We start from the raw sequence: 20,064 nt of genomic DNA, 5'->3' as shown, positions 1-20,064 counted from the left end.
GAAAATCAAGATCCAAACATTTTCGAGAATTCGCCTTGGCCATACAATTGCAACTCACCAATGGATCTTAAAGAAGTCTTCCTCCCCAATCTGCAAATTATGGAGAAATTCTCACTATAAAGCACCTTCTCTGTGACTGCCTTAAGTTTTCCTTTGCTAGAAGGTTTCCATTTGGAGTGACTAGTCTTAAGGAGATTCTAAGATCAGCTACAGAACAGAATATCAATACAACATTTTACTTTATTAACGCTACTAGGCTCAATATTTAGTGTACGTTTGAATAAATTAGAGCCGATAGCCTGTGTTGCTAGCGCTCAATGTCTTTTTTTGAGTCTAAGAACTTATTCCATTAGTCTAAAATTATAATAATAATAGTAATAATAATAAGATAAACATAAAAAAACAGTAAAAGCCCATATCCTCTATGCAACTTATTAATTATTAATATATGTATATAATACAAAAACTTTTTGCAGAAACTGTGCAAATTGGATTTTTGGTTCATTTTAATTAAATTCATTTTGAAACTTAAGGAGATGCACTAACTGAGCGAAAAAATTATGACACTCAATTTTATGCTCTTCAGCCTTAACTCCAATCGGTTGAAGCGATTCTTGACAAATATTCGAATTTATTTTCTAACGTAATATAGTATGCATTTTTAAATTTGAAGATAAACAGCTAAGGAATTCTCGCAGAACAACAACTCTTCGTCACCCAGTACATTGCGCTAGTAAATAAACGCGACCGACGCGTTGCAAGGCGAATCTAGCCTCCCCTATTTCAATATAAAGTCCTTTTTTTGTCGAGCTTTACAATTTTGTCGATTGTTAATTTCTGATGATTTTTACTGAGAAAATTGCCAGCATCTAAGAGTAAGCGGTAAAGATGTGCATCAAGACATTAGTTGGAATATCTGCCTTGGTGATCAAATTATTTGGGACTTGTAAGTTTATTGTCGTCTTTCTGAACGTTTAGTATTTATTATATATTTCTAGCTTAAAAGCAGACCAAAGTGAATTTTTAAAAGAAAAAATCCGACAACTTATACCAGATCTGCCAAATAATGACAACGGAGTACGACCAAGAGGTCAAGGCACAATTGAAAATATTCGCTCAAATCTTTATAATAATATTTGGGCACAGAGTAAATTAATAGATATTAAATTAGTGTTACATATATATTTACATAACATGTCTAATAATAGGAATATACACCAATGGGACATCACTGTCCGCCATATTCTACGTGGCTGTCACGAAAGAGAAAGACTAACACAGAGCTTTAGCTTCCAGCGATTTCTCTTTCCATCCAGTATTTCGCACACGAAAATGTAGTGGTATGCAGCGTTCAAGTAAATGTTTTTGACACCATGGTGTCACGAAAAATTTAAATTTTTTTCAGCCGAAGATGATTGTTCGGATTGTTGTATGATTTACGTTGACGAAACTGGACGCGTCTATCAGAGTTGGGGATCTCATATTGAAGAAAATATTCTTCCACCTTGCAGCATGGTACCACGTCGTGGGATTTATGTTTTAGATAATGAGGGTTCTGTCGTCTTGGACTTGTTTAGACGTAGGGAATCAATTTAAAAATAATGGACGAAATTATAATAAGAAATGTCCCTCGAAGGTGATGTCAGGAGAGTTTTATCTACCCAAGCGGCGAAAAAAGCTTTACCAATTGTTCTACAAAATCTGCGCACGATGAGTATTGGCATGAACACATAGATAACGTATTAATTACTTCAGAAGCGAATTAAAGAAAAAAATATTGCTATTTTTTGCCAGGAAACTCCCCCTGCATTCCATTTTACTTCTCTGCTGTATTTGAATACGTTTAATAAAGATTTTAAAGGTGATCGCTTTGTATTTGTTGACGGTTTGGAAGGATTGAACTCTAAAAACTTGGAAACTATGTATTCGAAAAAATAATTTCTTTGAATTCGCGTCTTCAAAGACGGGTACCCGAGCAGACTCTTCCTCAAGCGCAGATCCTCGATCGGAGCGAACTCTAATTTCCATCCTAGGCAACCATTGTCTACGTTGTTTTTTATAGTATAATCTGTAGAACAACTTTGATTCAGAACATTTTTATTATCAAAAAGGAGAAAACCCGTACGTATCGTAAAATCAATTTATTGCTATTGTTAGGCAATTTGTAGACAATTCATCGTCCCCTCCTATCTATTATTGTCGCCAGCACAACACAAATTTTTATTTTAGTTATAAAAACTACTATCCAAACTCTTTATTTCTTCGATTTAATTTTCTTAAGATAAAATTCCAGTTCCTTGCCCTCTAAAATATAACCATCTGCACGACCACACTGACCAGGACGGGAAGCAATACAAGCTGAAAAATACAGAAAAATAAATTGTTAGTTGTTACCGTTTTTTCTTCAAATTTCAAATAAATCTAGAAATAGAATATCAGAGTAACTATGACTAGCTATAATCACGCCCTACTGGCTCTGCCAAAAACTTAAAACAAATTTATAGCAAATTTTTTAATATAGTAGGATCGCTATAGGTTTGAACATCACTTAATTTAAAAAAGTTTTGAAATTATGATAAGTACTGACCTAAAAGTCGCCCAGAAACAAACTGATCTTCAAGAGCCTGTTCAACTTTCGCGTGTTTTTGACGCTCTAGATACTTCTTCATTGTCTTTTCACTCCGTTTTTTGTTCAGGACATCATCTTCATCCTCTTTTTGTTGCTGCTTGGGGTTACGTTTACGTCCCAATGGCAACACATAATGGGATTCATACCATTGCCGGAATGGCGTGGCATCAATCACAACAATGGTGTTCTTTACCAAAGTTTTGGTTCGCACCAGCTCATTGTTGGATGCATTATAGACGACGTCAGCAATACGTGTCTTGCGGGCGATGCCTTCTGAAGCCCAGGCAAAATTACCAGTTTCCAAACGCAAAGCTCGCAATTTAATATTCCCGCCACGGGTTCGAACTTTGTGTACGCGAGGAGCACCCAACTGCAAGAAACCACAATAAATAAAAGCATCGTAATACAGATGATAAATATAACTTTTGACTTTTAGCTGAATCAATCAGTAGTCCGAACATAATTTAGCTAATCATCAATTTTGAAATGAAATTCCGCTTGCGCGGAAATGTCGGTTCGTTACAGTTGACACGCGTTAACATCACTTTTGGATATCACAATACATTAGTCTTTTTTTTACATAAACATACCTTTGTGTTGGCTGCTGGACGACCTAACTCGAATTTGCGCTTCTTACGCAATGGTTTGCGTTTACCACCAGTGGCTCTGCGCTTATGAGCACTATCACGGCTAATACCTAAAATATTAAGTTCGAACTATTTAACAGTATTTTTCGGTAAGCGAAAGCATTTATTAAAAAATCCACAAGCAATCCAAACATTTCCAAATATATTGACGCATCCTTGTACGTTTCTTTATTGTCCATACAAATTTGGCATATTTTCATTGAAAAGTTTTTCTAACAATCGGATGAACCTAGATATTAGGAAATTCTTTGGGCTTTAGAAATTCCGCACTCACCCATTTTGAGTAAAAACACACAAGAAAAGGAAGGAAAGAAGAAAACCACCACGAAACGTCAAGAAAACCTTTCGTAATATATTTTGGAAGCACGCACAGAGCTGCATTTTAGGGTAACCAACGATTTAATACAGTGGAAGAATACATTTTATCAAAACCAATTGGTATATTCATGAAAAATTTTATTATATGTTCGTCCTCATTTATTCCTCGATGCAGCATCATTCAGAAATAAACCGAAACGTCCTTTACTCAATACTACTTTTACGTCCAATGTTTTATTTACTAAAATTAATTCCTACATAGATACAATATACGCTTATCTCTCTAACATTGGTAGCGCTTAACACAATGATACATTATTCCTATTTCTGGAAGGGGACTTCCATTTTGCCGATTTCTTAGGCCATTTTGTGGGAAGTGACATAGTGCATGTATCAAGTGCATGTAAAAACACAAAATGAAAAAGCATACAAGAAACGCATATATTATTTAAAATTTAAAAAATTTAACACTTTTTTATCTTAATTTATACTCTGTGTTAGTTTACAAAGTATGAGAAACAAGCAATATAATTTCAATTTAATATATATATTCCATATCAATGCATTTAACCAAGCGTTTTGTTTCAATTAAATGCGTCGGCGAATTACACATTTACGCTCTCTCTTTTAAAATCTTTTTCTGCATACATTACTTTAATAATCAATCAAAAATTAAATTGATTTTGCATAAATTTTGTGATGATTATTTTTCATATATATGTTGTTATTATGATTTATATTGATTCCTTGACTTTTGATTATCAATCCATATGTTTTTTTTCATATTTACATTGATTTCCTTATTTTTTCGTATATAATAACTTGTTAACGAAAATTTCCATTGTGTTTGTGTCCTGGCAAATTCTTTACCCGAATAATAGATTACGCATTATTCTGTTTTACGGCCATAGTCAGATACTTGAAAGCAAATGCACTTGTCGAAATTTTCATGCTGGCAATGATAACTTCTTTTGTTCGTGAGCAAAAGCAGCAGACGCAGTTAGTGTTAAGTTAGCCGTAGTTTTCGATGAAAAAATCTATAAATATACATTAACATAATTTAAAGTTATATTAAGCGCAAAGGACGCCAAACAAGATAAAAACTATTGAAAAATCATAACTAAAGTGGGGAATTTAAACAAAATCCCAGTGAAACTGCTAAGAATAAATATTGCTACGTCTAATCTCGAAAAAAAGGAAAAAATCTGTGCAAGTAGAAAAAGTCAACGATTGATCATTCTGTAAAGAAAAGTAAAAAAGAATTGATTTCTCCATATTTCTGTTAATAAAAAAAAACAAAACATATTAATGCATGTTCCAGAAAAAAATTCAAAACGTCTAACAAAAAGTAATTTCATGATAAAGGCGTAATAAAGTAATTTAACATTTCCTACTGCATGGCATGCTAATATAAATGTATGAGTAAATTTGAAACGCAACTCTGCTTTATTTATTTGCTCTAATTTAAAGTGACTTTTGTTTTTTGTGTTCTTTTTAGATCTATTTATATTTGCAATTCATTAAGGTTTTGTTTTTGAACGTCTTTTAACTGCGAAAATGTCCTGATTTTGACTTTACTCAAGAAAATTCCGAGTAATTTAGTTTTCTTTATTATATATTTGGTTGAGGTGAAAATTTTCTTACGGTTTCTAGGTGGTGAGTCAAAGATCCGGTTTTTTTGCTTTCTGTTCTATTATTTTTCGTGCGTTGAACCTACATTTTTAGAGAATTTATTTAAATTCCTTCTTTTAAACAAAAAAGCATGCAACATCGATACGTTTACTTGAAATGTGGCATTGCAAGAATAAACTTATACGCAGGAGAATTTCATGATTTTTTCATACGTATTATTGTTAATTTCCAAAACGAACGCTGAGCGGTTCCGATCTGTCTGAAAATTTCGGGTGCTTATAAAAATTGTAGCTCGAATAACTGCCGATAAGGAAGTTTTGGAAAAATGAATTTTTCTCACAAATTACATACGCAGTCAAAGTGGTTCGTTCACGTCAGGTTTATAGGTCGGGTGCAAAATTCCCTTTACAGAAATGAACATCTTCTCGTGACTTTAAAATAAGATTATTTAATTCAACTCAGATGTAATGAGTAATATAAATTTATAGTATTCTATACTAAGTTTTTTAAGGAAATATCCTTTGCTATAAACTTTTCGTACAAATCATCACATAAAAGACTATATTGCAATGCCTCTACACTTTTCGCTCTCTGCTGTTATTTGACCTTAAGAACCTACTTTTTACTTTTACATCAAAGTTTAACTTGGCAATCAACAGTTTCTTTGTTTTGAAATTTCATATTTTTGTCAAATCTTTAAGAAAAAAATTTTTAAATAATTTTTTTAAATTTTTTTATAACTTTAAACACGGAATGATTTTGCATATTATTTGTGCCTTTTTATTAACCTTTTTCTTTTGTCTAAGTTTGATATATTTTTTGAATAATTTTATTGATTAGTGTGGAAAAGAAATAAAATCGGTAAATTCCTTTTTGAGGGAATTACTGATTTCTAAACAACATATTGAATTTGCACTTTCTACCGCAGCTTGTATTGAGTTTGTTTTTGTAGAGTTCTTCGTAATTCCAACAATGGACAACTCCCAAAGTTCTGGAGGCTCGAACGTATCCGGCGATAGTATTGGTGGTAACGGGGTTACTCCGCCAAACGGACGGAGCGGTGCCGATTCAAATGGCGTATCATCGCGTAGAGGTTTAACATCGGAGGTTAAGGAAATCTATCGGTAACTAGCCGTTATATTAAGAAATCAATAAATTTCATATGATTTTCATTGGTTTTCTAAATTAATAAATTCAGCTCACTCTACATTGTCGTGAAGCAACTGGATGATGAAAAGAAGCAAATTTCTACTGTACCACAATTATTTCAAAACGATTTGGAGCAGAAGCGCTCCCAATTGGTGCAGCTGTGCAAGCACTTGATTTTTAAAGATTATCTATCGGTGGGCAAAAAAGCTCGTGAGATTATGTGGCATAAGGGTTATTATGAATTCATTGCCTACGTTAAAAAGAATTGGTCTAAAGAATTGAGCGATACCAATCAGCCGGGTGTTGCGGATAATATACAAAAATTAGAAAAATTCCTTTGCGCTGGTATATTGAATTATAAACGTATAGCTGCCCGCATGGAAGAAATATATGATTTGGACTTAAAATACCTAATTGATTTCTCCATTATCAATGAGGGTTACATTAAAGAAATGCCACACCACCATCATTTTAAGGATAGGGAAGCCCGTGGTGACGGATGTGAAATAGAGGAGTTTAATAGTTACGCGCTGGATAAGAGTGTGGAAGCGGTATCCTTTGCTTTGGACACTATACACTCCTGTCTATTAAGTTTAGGCGATCTACACCGTTATTTTCTTGATTTTCGTATCGACAGTAAATTAAAAATTACAAAACAGCAGGCGGCTAAATACTATTTTGAAGCTTTCAAATTAAATCCAGCCATCGGCATGGCCCAAAATCAATTGGGCACTTTGTATTACGGTCAGAATTATGATTTGGACTCCACATATCATTATCTTTACTCTTTGGTTAGTTTGATCCCCTTCGAATTAAGTGAGAATAATGTTTGCAAATTGTTCGCATCTCACGCCGAATACCTAGAGAAACTAGACGCCGAAAAAATAGCTTTCAGCCTACAAGATTTTTATGCTCGCTTTTACCTGATAGTAGATATATTCTTTTTCGACAAAGAAGTACCCGATTTTAATCCACTATGCCATTGCGTTTTGGTGGATCTTCGTAAAGTGTTGTGCTCGAAAAATTTCAATATTGACGATTCGTCCATCTTTAAAATTGTTTCCATTCTATTCTTTTGCTTGTCAAAATTGAAAATGATTAATTCTCAAAAAGTTTATTCGCTTAATGCGTTTCTGGTGGCTGTCTGCTCGGATCTAATGGATGCTTGTATTGTTAACTTGGAACAATTGATCCTGGCCAAGACTGCGGAAAATGAAGAATTCCATTCAATGTATGTCAAAAAGTTTGAAGAGTTCGATATGATGGTGCGGAAATCACGCAATGAGTACAAGAATTGGTTAGCTTCTACGGGAGAAAACGAGCGACGCGAAAAAAAGTTAGCTTATACTAATAAGTTTTTACAAAAAGATTTTTCTTCGGATTCACGCGATTCGCAACGCTCTCGTGAGGATTATATATGCAAAACTCAAGATAACAACAAAGGAGTCCACAAAGAAGATCATCATATTCATAAAAACGACGGTGACCCTATATCGACACGTTCCTCCGACGAGGCGAAGGAAAGTGATCTCAAAACTCCACTTTCATGTAAAAGCAAAAAACGGGGCATGAAACTTCGTCGTCGCCGACGTAAAATTGCTCAATCTGATGATAGTTCATGTTATGACACGGAATCCGACATGGATACAGACTTCTCTACAGATGATGAAGACTACACAGATTTAAGCTCGAATTTCGATACAGATTTCAGCGATATAGAAGCAGCAGAACCAGAACAAGAGCAGGAAGCTGAAGACGAAGGTAATTGCTAAATTAGTATAGATGTATTAACTAAACAGATTTCAACTCTACCTTATGAATTTTCTAAATTAATAAATTAGGGGGATGTATTAGTTTAACAAAATTAATTTCTATCTTATTCATTTTCCTTACATTTTTTTATAGTTTGCAAGCACAAAATCGTTGTTTAATTGATTGATTTTTAATTCTTTAGTTGTCAACAATCATAAGCATAACAATTTGCGTCATTCTTCTCGTGTCGCTTCCAAGGAGAGTGTTAATTCGCGTGATGGCGTGGATGAGGGACCGAGTTTTTCGGACAACGAAGACATAGTCATCGAGGAAGAGAACATTATCTATCCTGAAGAAAACGCCGACAAACTTGTAAAACTGCCTTCTGATCGCACGAATTCGCAAGATGTCGATTCAGAAGAGTTGCTTAAAAGTTTTGAAATTTTACAACTACATAGCAATAATACCGCTTTAAATTTCACTACCAGTGAACCCGAAGATTTGGCTAATAAAACGGAAGAGAAGTTCTCCCATAACCAAACCGAACCCCCTAAGAAAATGGTTTATCGCAATAAGTATACTAAAATCAATCCCAATATCATCGTGGAATTCGCCCAAGCCGAGCCTACAATGAGAGCTTTGAAAATTTTGTTCGATTGGTTGCGCATAAACCATGAAATACTATTCGGTTGTTATCGCTCCAATCCCGAATTTATACACAAGATTATGAAACTTTTGAACTATTGCAATATTGATATTTTTACACGCAAGGTCTACTTCGAACGTGAATTCTTAATCATAGACAATGTGCGTAGAAATCTATCGGAACTGTTTGATGTGCGTGCCAATGTCCCACTATCGGAGGATTTTGTCTTCAAGACTTTTGATATCTTTCAAAGTACTCAAATAACTTTAGATTGGGAGACGACCATAAGGGAAAGAGTTACTTCAGAAGAGGAGTCCATATTACGCATTTTCAAAATGGTGGATTTCGGTTTCTTTATATGCAAGCAGCAGAAGTTCAACTATCGCTTTTGTGTCAAAACCAGACGTTTTACTGAGAACCCTAAAAAGAAAAGGGAAGAAAAGAAATCGTCACGCAGACGTGAGAGACGCACTGCTAAAAATGCAGCACGCAAAAGAGCTGAGGGTCGCACACGCCGCTATTCAGATCGAAAGAATGGAATAGTACGTAAGAGTTACACTAGCAACGAAGAAAAGGACACTGTAGAGGAGTGCAAAAAGCTGCCGCGCAAAGGTTATTTGCGTAATCGAAACTCTGAAAAATCTGCAACAGCAACGGGGGCTTCTAATGCAGGTGGCACATCAGCTTCTACCACTACTAACAGCGCAATATGTGAGAAAATTCAATCTAGCAGCGGAGCTGACGAGGAACGCTCTGAAGCCATGACAAAAAAATGTGAAATTATGGGAAAATTGTGGTTGAAGAACGAAGTGGAAACTCTGGAGGAAGAACTACGTAAAAATCCTTTGAGCATTGTTATGACTCCCTTTTTAGTGGTAGATGCTAAAGCCTTAACTGAGTACAATGGTATCGTAAAAAATTTGCTAAAAAGTAAAAAATTCATTGTACTAATACCGAATGCAGGTAAGTTTAGTGGATAATAAATTTAAAGTACTTTTTCTTACAGTTACTTCCCTTTTCACTGTATAGTCTTCAATGAACTCGATGATTTGAAGAAACGTAGCGAAAATGCTCGCAACGTCATCCGTTGGTTAGAACAAGAATTTAAACATGGTAATCGTCACATGCGAGCTCAACGGGACAATGAAAATTTAACATTTTCTCTTATCAAAATCCCTAGAAAATTGGGTAAGATATTACCTGTATTTATTTTATTTATTTATATTTTAGAATTAGAATGAATTTTATATCTTTTTTTTTCGTCTTAGACCGTGAAGCTTCAGTTTTTTTGCAAATTGCACAATTCTGTAACCATTTGGTGGCCAACCATTCGGATCCGAATGCCAGTAATGAATTTCAATGCAATGTTGTTACTTATTTGTCTGGCGATTACTTGCACGAGAAAAATCGTCATCAGAATAATTTCAGTTTTACGGGCATTTTAGATGCCATACCGGTGCGTCATGATCAAATTGCAAATTTTTACGCGAAATTTAAGGTAAATAAAAAATGAGGTGCCCGACAGAGCAGGAGAAATGCCTGCATGGAGTCAATCGTGTATTCTGTCGTACGTAAATGTGAAATGTCACCAATGTCAACAACAACAGTTAAAACATAATATCTTTTAAAACAACATAAAACAACAAAAAAGTCTAAAACAACCAATAACAAAAGCAGCAGCAATTGTTAGAATGTGGATTAGCAAATTTAATACCAACCAAAAAACAAGAAGCAGAAAAAAAATCCGAAGGTTAATGCGATGCTGATCGATTTATTTCTAGCAAAACGCAAAGCTAAGTAAATAAAATATTAAACGGTTTTTAGATTCATTAAAGAAGTGAAGAAAAAGAGGCGAAAACGAGCAATTCTGAGGTGAATTTGGAGTAGCAGCTTTGATGGACGGACAAGGGAGATTAGTATGAGGAAGAACTTTACTAAAAAAAAAAAAAAAGAAAAAAAAAGAAAGGAATTTGAATAATTTTAAAACAGAACTAAGCGAGATAAACCCATATTCACAACAACAAAACCAAGCAAAACAACAACCAAAAAAAGCAAAAGGAATGCGTCGGGTTTTAGAGAGTTCCCCATTCAAATTTTACAAGAATTTTTCTAAAAATTGTACAATCCTTTGACTTGTGACAGGTTTTGAACAGTTCGGCTTAAAACTTTGCTTTGAAACAACTACCCAAAGGAACGCCTGGCTTATGGTTTCATTAACAAGCCTGGCTAGCGTGCAAGTCTGTCGTCTTAACAGATATATCTATTTGATTTTCTAACAAAAGCGGACATTTTCCTCAAACGGGAGATGAACAAAATTAAGCAAGAGCTAGTTTTGGTACAACTGTTGACCTGTAACTATGACAGTTCGAACTTTTTAGTACGGCTACTTTATGTTCGTTTGTTGTGATAAAATATTTAATTTGTTTTTTCCACTTTTAAAAGATCAAACTTAATAAATAAATATTTCAAAAAATTTATATGTTGTCCCCTAGTACTTTTCGAAGATATTATCCCGATTAATAGATAAAATATTTAAATTCGCAGATTTTTAAAATTTATAGTCGGATTTAACCGATCATTTATTTGCTTTTTTTCAATTTATGCGCTAATTATTTTTTTAATAATACTCTTTGTCATTATTATGTTTCCGTTTCATCAACCATTTTTTTTTTGTTTTTATATACGAAAATATTGAAATATATCAAAATAATAGGAGTTTTATTAACCTTACATCAAATCTTCATTTTTATAATAATTTCATTAGACCAAATGAGCTCCAACGTAAAGACAACAATCGTTGCTGCAGTAGTAAAACGTAAGCCAAGCTTGTCAATTATTTGATTTGAAATTAAATTCAAGCAATTTGGTTGTTGAACATTGTCTTTCAAAACTTTTAAAATTAACGTCTTTTTCATCTCGGTCGCATGCTATACAAATTTTGGTGATGTTGTGGGAAAGCAATAAGTTACAAAATAAAAAGTAGCAAGCAAAGTTTCTTCAGCAGTCACGAAAATTTATCGCTTCGCAAAAAAGTTTTCAGCGAACATTTTCAAATCATTTTGCAGAATATAATAAACCTGCCAAAGATTTTTCGTGTATATCAAAATTCATTAAGAGAAAAACCGATACGAGAGGCCTAATTTAAAAATGATGGACAAAATTATAAGAAAAAATGTTTCTCGAATGTGATGTCAGCAGTCAGTACTTAAGACGTTGATTGATAGCAGGCGATAACTCGTGTATTACATATTTCTAACTTCCAAAAATTTTATTAAAGTTGATCTGTGGATTATTACTTACTTAAGAGCTCACTACAAAAAGTGTTTCTAAATATTTTAAATATTTAAATAAGCCAAACTCGTCCTAAAACGTATGATAAACGAATAAAAAAGATTGTTTTAGAATTTTCAATCGACATTCAACTCAACAAATAATAAAATTTTGAAAAATAATTTTCTCCTGACTCTTTCATCCTGAAAAAGAACAATTTTTTTCGTAAGACATTTGATTTGCTGTTGCTACTAGTAATTATTTCAATGGTTATAAAATGTTTCGAAATAGCGGATTTGAAAGAAAATAATTTTTTAATAATTTTTAATGAATTTCAATTTCTTTGTAGTTTCCTGTTTAATTTATCGCAAGGATTTGCTTTTCCTTATTTGCAATGAACGTTATTTTTCTAAAATTGTCAGAAACTTTATTCTAAGTAAAGAAAATGGTCGCAATTTATCAAAAGCAAGTTTTTAAATTTCGATGACAATTGAAAATTAAAAAAAATTCATTTATTCATAGTTTAATGTTACTAACAGATAAGTAAAAAAAAAAAACATCGAGTATTGCTTCTACATAGTTGACGCTAAGCAAATATTAAATAATATAATCTCAGCGATTTCAATACTTGCATTTTTTTCAATAACCTACATTCGAACGTACAATAAAAATGACAAATGTCTCTCGTCGCAAACGTAATTTGCGTGTGTACACTCTAAACCGTTCAATAAAGCTCGATGGTAAAGGAAAAACATTTTGTCAGATTGTCATTTATACATAGCCGCGGAAAATTTATTAGACGTCTCAAAAGGTTTTATCCTTAAATAGTAAGTATATTTCTATTAACCCTGCATTTGTATGAGAATCAATTACAAGAATGGAACAACAGGTTTTACACTACATTTTGAAAATGCCGAGTTTCCACAATTTTTCCATAAAAAGATCTCCTCTAAAAATCGCCAAAAAAGGCGCATATAATAACACAACTTGCATCATCTGCCCACCGAACTGTCATGGACATGATTCACACAAGTATGCTATAATAAGCAAATAATCATTTGCATTTAACAGCATAATCGGCATTCTTCACCCTTTAAGCCCCCCTATATTTGCGCATCTACTACACATTCTCCATTCTATATGACACGTACATGCATTTATACTACTCCACAAAAAAAAATAATTATAATTATAATTAATATGAATATAAAGTCTACTAAATTATTCGAAATTGCTAGCAACTAGAGACACCAACGAGATTCCCACGGAAACTATGTGCGTCTCAGATGGGTGCTCTTTTGTCGACACATGAAATATATGGAATTGTAAATAAACGAAATAAATGCACTTACCGTCTATAAACTGTTGAAACTAGAACTTAACTTTATTAAAATTAAGGAAGATTTGAATACACTTAACTCTGTTACGCCATTGCCCTTATTTATGTAAACGTTTTCGCACGTTAGACATTTTTATTGGCAAAAAATTGATCATTTCGCGGCAAACGCAGATCTCTGCTTGCAAAGATTTAAGCGCTTATGCTAATTTTGCACTCTTTGGTAAATGCCTTATAATACTTTAAGCTATTTGATAGGTTTTCTAGCTGTAGTTTTTGATCTGGCGTAATCGCTTGATGAGAATAAGGCCAAGTTTTCTGCTCATCAACGCCAATATTAGCCTTAATCCAACCATCTTTCTCAGTGTAGGATTGGGTTAAAATGTTCAATTGCATGGTGGCGTACTCGATTAATTTTGTGCAATTCCCTAGGGTTTGGTGAGGCACTCGAATTAAATCAATCTAACTCCCCGAGTACTCAAATTTGTCAATTGTTCCTTGTAAATATCGTCGATGAGAAAGTTCTGCTCAAATTTTTATTATCTATTTTATTATTATAGAAGTCTTTAGAGAGATACGGAACAATAACCTATGTTGTATCATTTTTTCTCATAGCAATGCGTTCACTTCACGAGGCATACAACTAACTTTTCAATCCTTAAAATGTCCAGGTGATGATTCTTCTAAATTGAATGAATGAATGATTGAATGTATGAATGAATGATTGAATGAATGAATACATTATTAAATTAATGAATTAATTAATTATTCAATGAATGAATGAATGGATGATTGAATGACTGATTGAATAAATGATTGAATGAATGAATGAATTCGGTGCGTAGCAATTTTTTTGCATTTTCACGACTAAAATAAGCGATGGGTAATATTTTTCGATAGTGAAAAGATAGGTTAATTTGAATCGTAAATAATTAAGTTGCTAAGTAAAAAGTGCTACGAATACTTCTTCTAATGTATGTAGGAATGATTTAGCGAATCGCTTTTCAAATATAAAGCTTTCATGTTTTGTCAACGCTTACATTATCATTAGGAATATAATACAGTCTCTGTATCGAGTCGATCCTCCCGAATGGCCATTTGTTTCATTAATTTTTCTTAACTTATGGAAAGCAACCAGAATTGTTTTTAACAACACTTGACATACGTGAAGGTAGTCACACTTGCACATCCGGCGGCCGTGAATGACGTCTTAACCGATGTTCACATATGCCAAGCTAAAGGTTTTAATAGGCGCCCCTTTTGTGCTTATGGTCAAAACAAATTTAACTGCATGGATGGGACGCAAAGTTTCAATTGTAAACTGTTTATATCCTTCATCACTTGTGGTACAATGTGGTGCAGAAACGTAGGTCTTAAGATCTGACATATCTCCAGGGAAATTTACGTTCAATCTACAGATCGCAATTTTTGAGAAATTTTCATGAAATTTGGTACATTGACGTGTTTTCACTCAAGGACGAATCGTATTGAAAATGGTTCGGATCGGTTCACTTTTCTGATCACTACTGCTATAATGCCTTTCCAAAATAAGGGAAAAATTGCAATTTTCAACATTTTTCGAAAAAAGTCGCTATATAATAATACTTCGTCGTTCACATTTGGTGCCAAAAAGTTGGTTCAGTTGGGGCAATTTTAACAAGCGTTTCTACGAAAACGAAATATTTATATAATAAAAAAGTATAATTTTAAATATTCATTGCGAAAATTGGTCCATGATAGATGTATTTTGTGAACACCACCGTATATCATGATTCTTAGAAAATGCAGACTCTTATTTGCCAAAAAGGCCTAATTGTTAGTATATGAGAGAGGCTTCACCAATTTAGAGTGCCGAAATACTATTACTTAGCCACATTTGCCAAGAAATTTTGAAAATTGAAATTTTGTTCCTTACAACGACTTCCCAAAATAGGGCGTTATGTGAGGAGTGGCCGAAAAAGTGGACCGATCCGGACGTTTTTTAATTTGGGTCGTCTTTGTGCCAAAGTACGTCTGCGTTCCAGATGATTCTGAATCGGTCCGTAAAGTTAAAGGTGTCTCACAAGTGGTATCAAGCAAATATTGAGAGTCTGCCATCTAAAAAAGCCGCCTTTATTTAAAAATACTTTGCAGAGTCATGAGCGGCCACACTTATGATACAGTACGTTTAAAAATGATTCGCGCCAAACCCATTTTAATTTGATGCTAATGTGCCTCCTGTTTGCATGAATTTGAAAGATAATTCAGACGTCCTGCAACTTTCTTTTTCGCGAATCTAATAAAAGAATCGATTGAAGGCAGAAAAACGAACGGCGGGTATGCTCAAGATTCGAATGCGTATGTTCGTCATTGAATTGCTGGTCGAGATCCTTTGCCTACCCGGCCGTTCAGACCGAAAGAGGGCAAATTAGTACAAGTACGTTTTATTATCTTATTTTCCGAATGCTTGAAGCAAAAGCTAAGAAAAATGCAAGAAAGTTATTATATATCGACATGTTCCGTGAAATTGTCACGGAAGCATATGTTATAATTTCATCCAGTTGTATTTTATGATTTGAAGGCTTTACTTACAACGTCAACCTTGATTTTTTTTTTAAGTGGACCAATCATCCAGGAAATAATCGCCTTTATCACTGCAACACGGTGGCGGTCATAAACAAGTGAGGGAAAAGAAAGAGAGATAGAAAGGGTGGTAGTTCCAATCTGGTGGCCAACCGGTAAGTAGTCTGCATGCTTTTACCGACTGAGCGCTGATTATAGCTACGAACAATGTAAACTCTGCCGCACTCTGAATTTGAATCCCCGAACACTGACTTGATAGTAGTGTTTCTTACTTGCTATGCTACAAAACTTGGCTCGATAGACCTTTGATTTGTCAACAATTTCATATGTTTTCTTTCGAATTCGCTGTGCCGACCTTCGTGCCGACCTTTGATTTGTAAAGAATTTCATATGTTTTCTTTTGAATGCATGTTTGTTGAAGTGGTCCCCGAGTCAAAAGCAAAACTCGTATCATATACAAAACAACTTCATCTTATTATTTTTTTTTGTATAGTAGTGTAGCAAATGTATATTAAGTTTATGCAGATGTCGGGCTTAAGATAGGCCACCTTGCGTTCAACTTGGAGATCGCAATTTTTGGAATATTTTGATGAAATTTGTAGCATCTCAAGCTCTTCTGGGTGTCATACAGGACGGCCGTCCAGACCTAATCATTACACAAAAGTGCAATCCGGCTTAGGTCGATATACAGCAGCTCTTACTTTCTGGGCAATGGGCATGACATTATACGTGTTTTCAGGCAGAATCTGATGATTTTCTAATTTAGCCTTATAACAAAATCACTTTGATAAGGATCGATATGAAGTTGTGGTGAAAAACATGTTACACGAAAGAAGTTCAAGAAAACGGTGAATTCGCAGCAACATATATGCGATCGTCTCATATGCACATCATTTTTTGGTATTTAAAGTATACAAAGCGTACATGAACGTGGAATACATTAAAAAATTTTCTTATTAGGTATGCAAGACTAGATCGGTTCTGACAATAAATCGATCCCAAAATGCGTTCACTCGTTCGTCGTCCGGATTTCCGGGGACATCGCTATTTATTTATTTACTTATTTATTTATTTATTTTAATTCTACTTATACATGAAACTCAACTAAACAAATAACAGTCGAGTTCAATTGTCACTTAAAGCAAAACTTACATTAAATTAATAATAAAACTTGGGAAAAGTACAATAAAACAAATAAGAAGGAAAAAAAAAAGAAAAAAAGCATAAACACAACCAGCATAGAGCCAGACTTACAACCGGTACAGGACCAAATTGCAAATGAACCCCTAAGCCATCGCAAACATGCATAAGCCTGGCAACCGATAATACTTAACAACAATTCATTTTCCAATCGTAACGACTTTTAAGGATAAAAGCTAGTTTAAGTAAGACATAGGTAAATCGCGCGTATTAAGCAATGTTGTTTTAATGGACTTTAAATAGTCCGATAACGAGAATAAGTGATAGACGTCATTTAGGTTCTTGCAAACTACTCTGAGCGGATTAAACAGTTCATAATTATATTTACACTGACTACGCTTAACCAAGATAAAGTGCCTAGAGAAGCGGTTAGGGACATTAAAGCTTATTTCATCAAGTAATAAAGGCGAGTCAATAGCACCATTTATTACTTTGATTACAAAGAAAACGCCAAGAGCAAACCTACGTTTCTCAAGAGACGGTAAAGACAGCAGAAGCAACCTATTTTCATAGGGAGGAAGAGAGGCAATCGGATCCCAACCCAAATTTCTAGGGTCAAACAGCAAGAATTGCTTTTGAACAAATTCAATTGAATCTACATAGCACCTATATGAAGGAGACCACACAACAGAGGCATACTCGAGTATGGGTCTAAACAAGCGCATGTACAGCCTTTTCGTAACGTAGGGATCATCAAGCTCTTTGGACCACCTTTTTATAAAACCAAGCGCGGACCTAGCTTTGCTTATCGAGAGCTCAATATGCAAGTTGAAACGTAACCTATGGTCAAATAGAACGCCTAAATCTGTGATCGAATCGACGTCCTCCAATGTATGCGAATCTATGAAATACTGAGTAATGAATGACTTTCTTCTTGAGAAAGAAAGCTTCTTACATTTACTCAGTTTTAGTTTCAGAAGATTCACAGAGCACCATGCAACAAAATTATCCAAGTCACCTTGAAGCTGATGTGATTGCGAATCAACAGAGAAGGAGGAAAACAGTTTCACATCATCCGTATACATTAAGATCTGGCTGGAATTAACCACCGATAAAAGATCGTTAACGTATAAACTAAATAAAATGGGACCTAAGTGACTTCCGTGAGGTACGCCAGATATAACGGGGAATTCATCCGAGGTGATAAAGTTGAACAAAACCCTGAAGGATCTATTGTGCAGATAAGAGCTTATCCATTTTACTAAATAGAAAGGAAGCCAGAGGCTTGGAGCTTAGTAGTAAGTAAGTAAGTTATGGTTAACCAAACGCTTTGCTTAAATCGGTGTATATCACATCTGTGCGAGAGCCACTAGAAAAAGCCTTGAAAACACGACAAGTAAACTCAACAAGTTAGTGACTGTAGATCGCCCTTTCCGAAAGCCAAGCTGGTGTGGAGAAATATACGAATTAATGGCAAAGGCCAAATGCTGAGTCACAATTCGCTGAAACAGCTTAGGCGAGACGCTCAACTTGGCTATGCCTCTGTACTTCTCAACAAGTTGCCTACGTCCACTTTTGTGAATAGGAATAAGGAAACGACTCTTCCAGCACGAAGGGAAAACACATTAATGAGTAAAAAATAATAATTTTCCGATGCAAACGTAAACTTAAGAGTTAGGATTCATTACCTCTTCTGTCTCGCTCAGCCTAAGAATCGTTTAATGAGAGCGGAAAAAAACGAGATTTAAAGGAATATCATTACTCTCTATTCGATTTTTCAAAAGAAAAACCTTAAGCTGATAGTCGTACACGTGTGTTACGTTATTTATTTAGAACTGCACACTCATTTTCCTTCGGATACCTATCTTACGAGTTAAGCAATTCAGAACTCAGTGGTTATTTATTAGAAATAACAACAATAGATTCGACAAACGGAGACCGTCTGCTAACGTTACTCAAGCTATAAAACCCTTTATGTTGGCGAAAATTATCAAGTTTAAGAGAAATTTCTAAATCGCTTTTTAATTGTTATTTAATTTTTCACGAAGCTATGTTTTTCAAATTCGTTATTCGACTAAAATGTGCATGAATAAAATTTAACTGTTAATATAAACATGGAGTCCTTCGAACTCGTACATGTTTGCATGAATCACTTGCTCAACATTATGACCAATCTATCCTACTACAGACCATTTTAAATATGAACAATAATATTAGTAGATTTTTTTTTGAAAATTCCACTTCAGAAAACTTTTCTTTACATCCTATATGACTATAAATCTTAGTCAATCTTTTTTTGACATTTTTTGTTTACAGTATGAAACTACGAGGCGAAGCCACCTTTCTAAGTTCCCGAAATGAAATTTCTCACAAATTTCTCGAAAATAATTGTTCTCCAATATTAATTAATAGAAGTATATTTAATGGACCAAATTGTACCATCAACATGAGCCCTTTTTTATGAAAGTCATCTCTTCCATTTAAAAAAAGGCCGCAGTGACCAGGCATCCAAGCAAGGCGACAGTCATTCACTTAAGATTCATATAACGTCCTGTGTATATCAAACACATATCGATTATCGGCATCTCTTGTATTTATTAGACGCGGAACAACCTTACTATCAGCAAAAACGAAAAATTTTTTATGACCATCCATAATAGCTACCTTAATTAATTAAGCAGTGAAGCAGTTATGGTTTGACAATTATTTTTTAAATTCAAAACAAAGCGTTTCTTTGCTTGCTTTTTATATCTTAAAATTAGTTGGGACAAAATATACTAAAAGAGTTTCTAAATTTATAATAAACAGTTCTCATTTTTTCTTGTGCATTTTTATTCACTTTTTACTTCAATTTTTTGTGTACATATACAAAACGATTAAACCATTATACCATGACATAGATTTACAATTGTTTTTGTTTATTTTTTCTTTTCAGGTTATTTATAGTATTGTATTTATATTATATTTATATTATATTTATTAA

At 34.0% G+C, this 20,064-nt stretch overlaps 2 protein-coding genes and 1 non-coding gene across 5 annotated transcripts; 1 reads left to right on the top strand and 2 right to left on the bottom strand.

Moving 5' to 3' along the window:
* Window positions 1-2,217: 2,217 nt before the first annotated feature.
* LOC119642907 (40S ribosomal protein S8) lies at window positions 2,218-3,630 on the bottom strand. Its single transcript, XM_038042208.1, has 4 exons — window positions 3,551-3,630; window positions 3,220-3,326; window positions 2,588-2,999; window positions 2,218-2,358 (listed from the first exon to the last, which is right to left on the bottom strand). Exons 1-4 carry the CDS (start codon window positions 3,552-3,554, stop codon window positions 2,255-2,257), a joined length of 627 nt encoding a protein of 208 aa, XP_037898136.1. The 5' UTR covers window positions 3,555-3,630; the 3' UTR covers window positions 2,218-2,254.
* LOC119642935 lies at window positions 2,434-2,481 on the bottom strand. Its single transcript, XR_005248170.1, has one exon. It is a non-coding gene; the product is annotated as a small nucleolar RNA R442 (small nucleolar RNA).
* Window positions 3,631-4,630: 1,000 nt separating the features above from the next.
* LOC119642909 (protein SMG5) lies at window positions 4,631-10,759 on the top strand. 3 transcript variants are annotated; one of them, XM_038042212.1, is made up of 6 exons: window positions 4,631-4,942; window positions 6,179-6,350; window positions 6,425-8,136; window positions 8,330-9,736; window positions 9,803-9,961; window positions 10,042-10,759. In XM_038042212.1, exons 1-6 carry the CDS (start codon window positions 4,903-4,905, stop codon window positions 10,284-10,286), a joined length of 3,735 nt encoding a protein of 1,244 aa, XP_037898140.1. In that variant the 5' UTR covers window positions 4,631-4,902; the 3' UTR covers window positions 10,287-10,759. The 3 variants fall into 3 exon arrangements, with proteins under 3 accessions (XP_037898140.1, XP_037898142.1, XP_037898141.1); XM_038042214.1 differs by having other exon boundaries at window positions 4,632-4,845; XM_038042213.1 differs by having other exon boundaries at window positions 4,910-5,010.
* The last annotated feature ends 9,305 nt before the right edge of the window (window positions 10,760-20,064 follow it).

Source organism: Glossina fuscipes, unplaced genomic scaffold (assembly GCF_014805625.2).
Source record: "Glossina fuscipes isolate IAEA_lab_2018 unplaced genomic scaffold, Yale_Gfus_2 287, whole genome shotgun sequence".
NCBI classification, from domain to species: Eukaryota; Metazoa; Arthropoda; class Insecta; order Diptera; family Glossinidae; genus Glossina; species Glossina fuscipes.
Note: the sequence above shows the minus strand (reverse complement) of the source record. Positions and strands in the feature narration are given on the sequence as shown.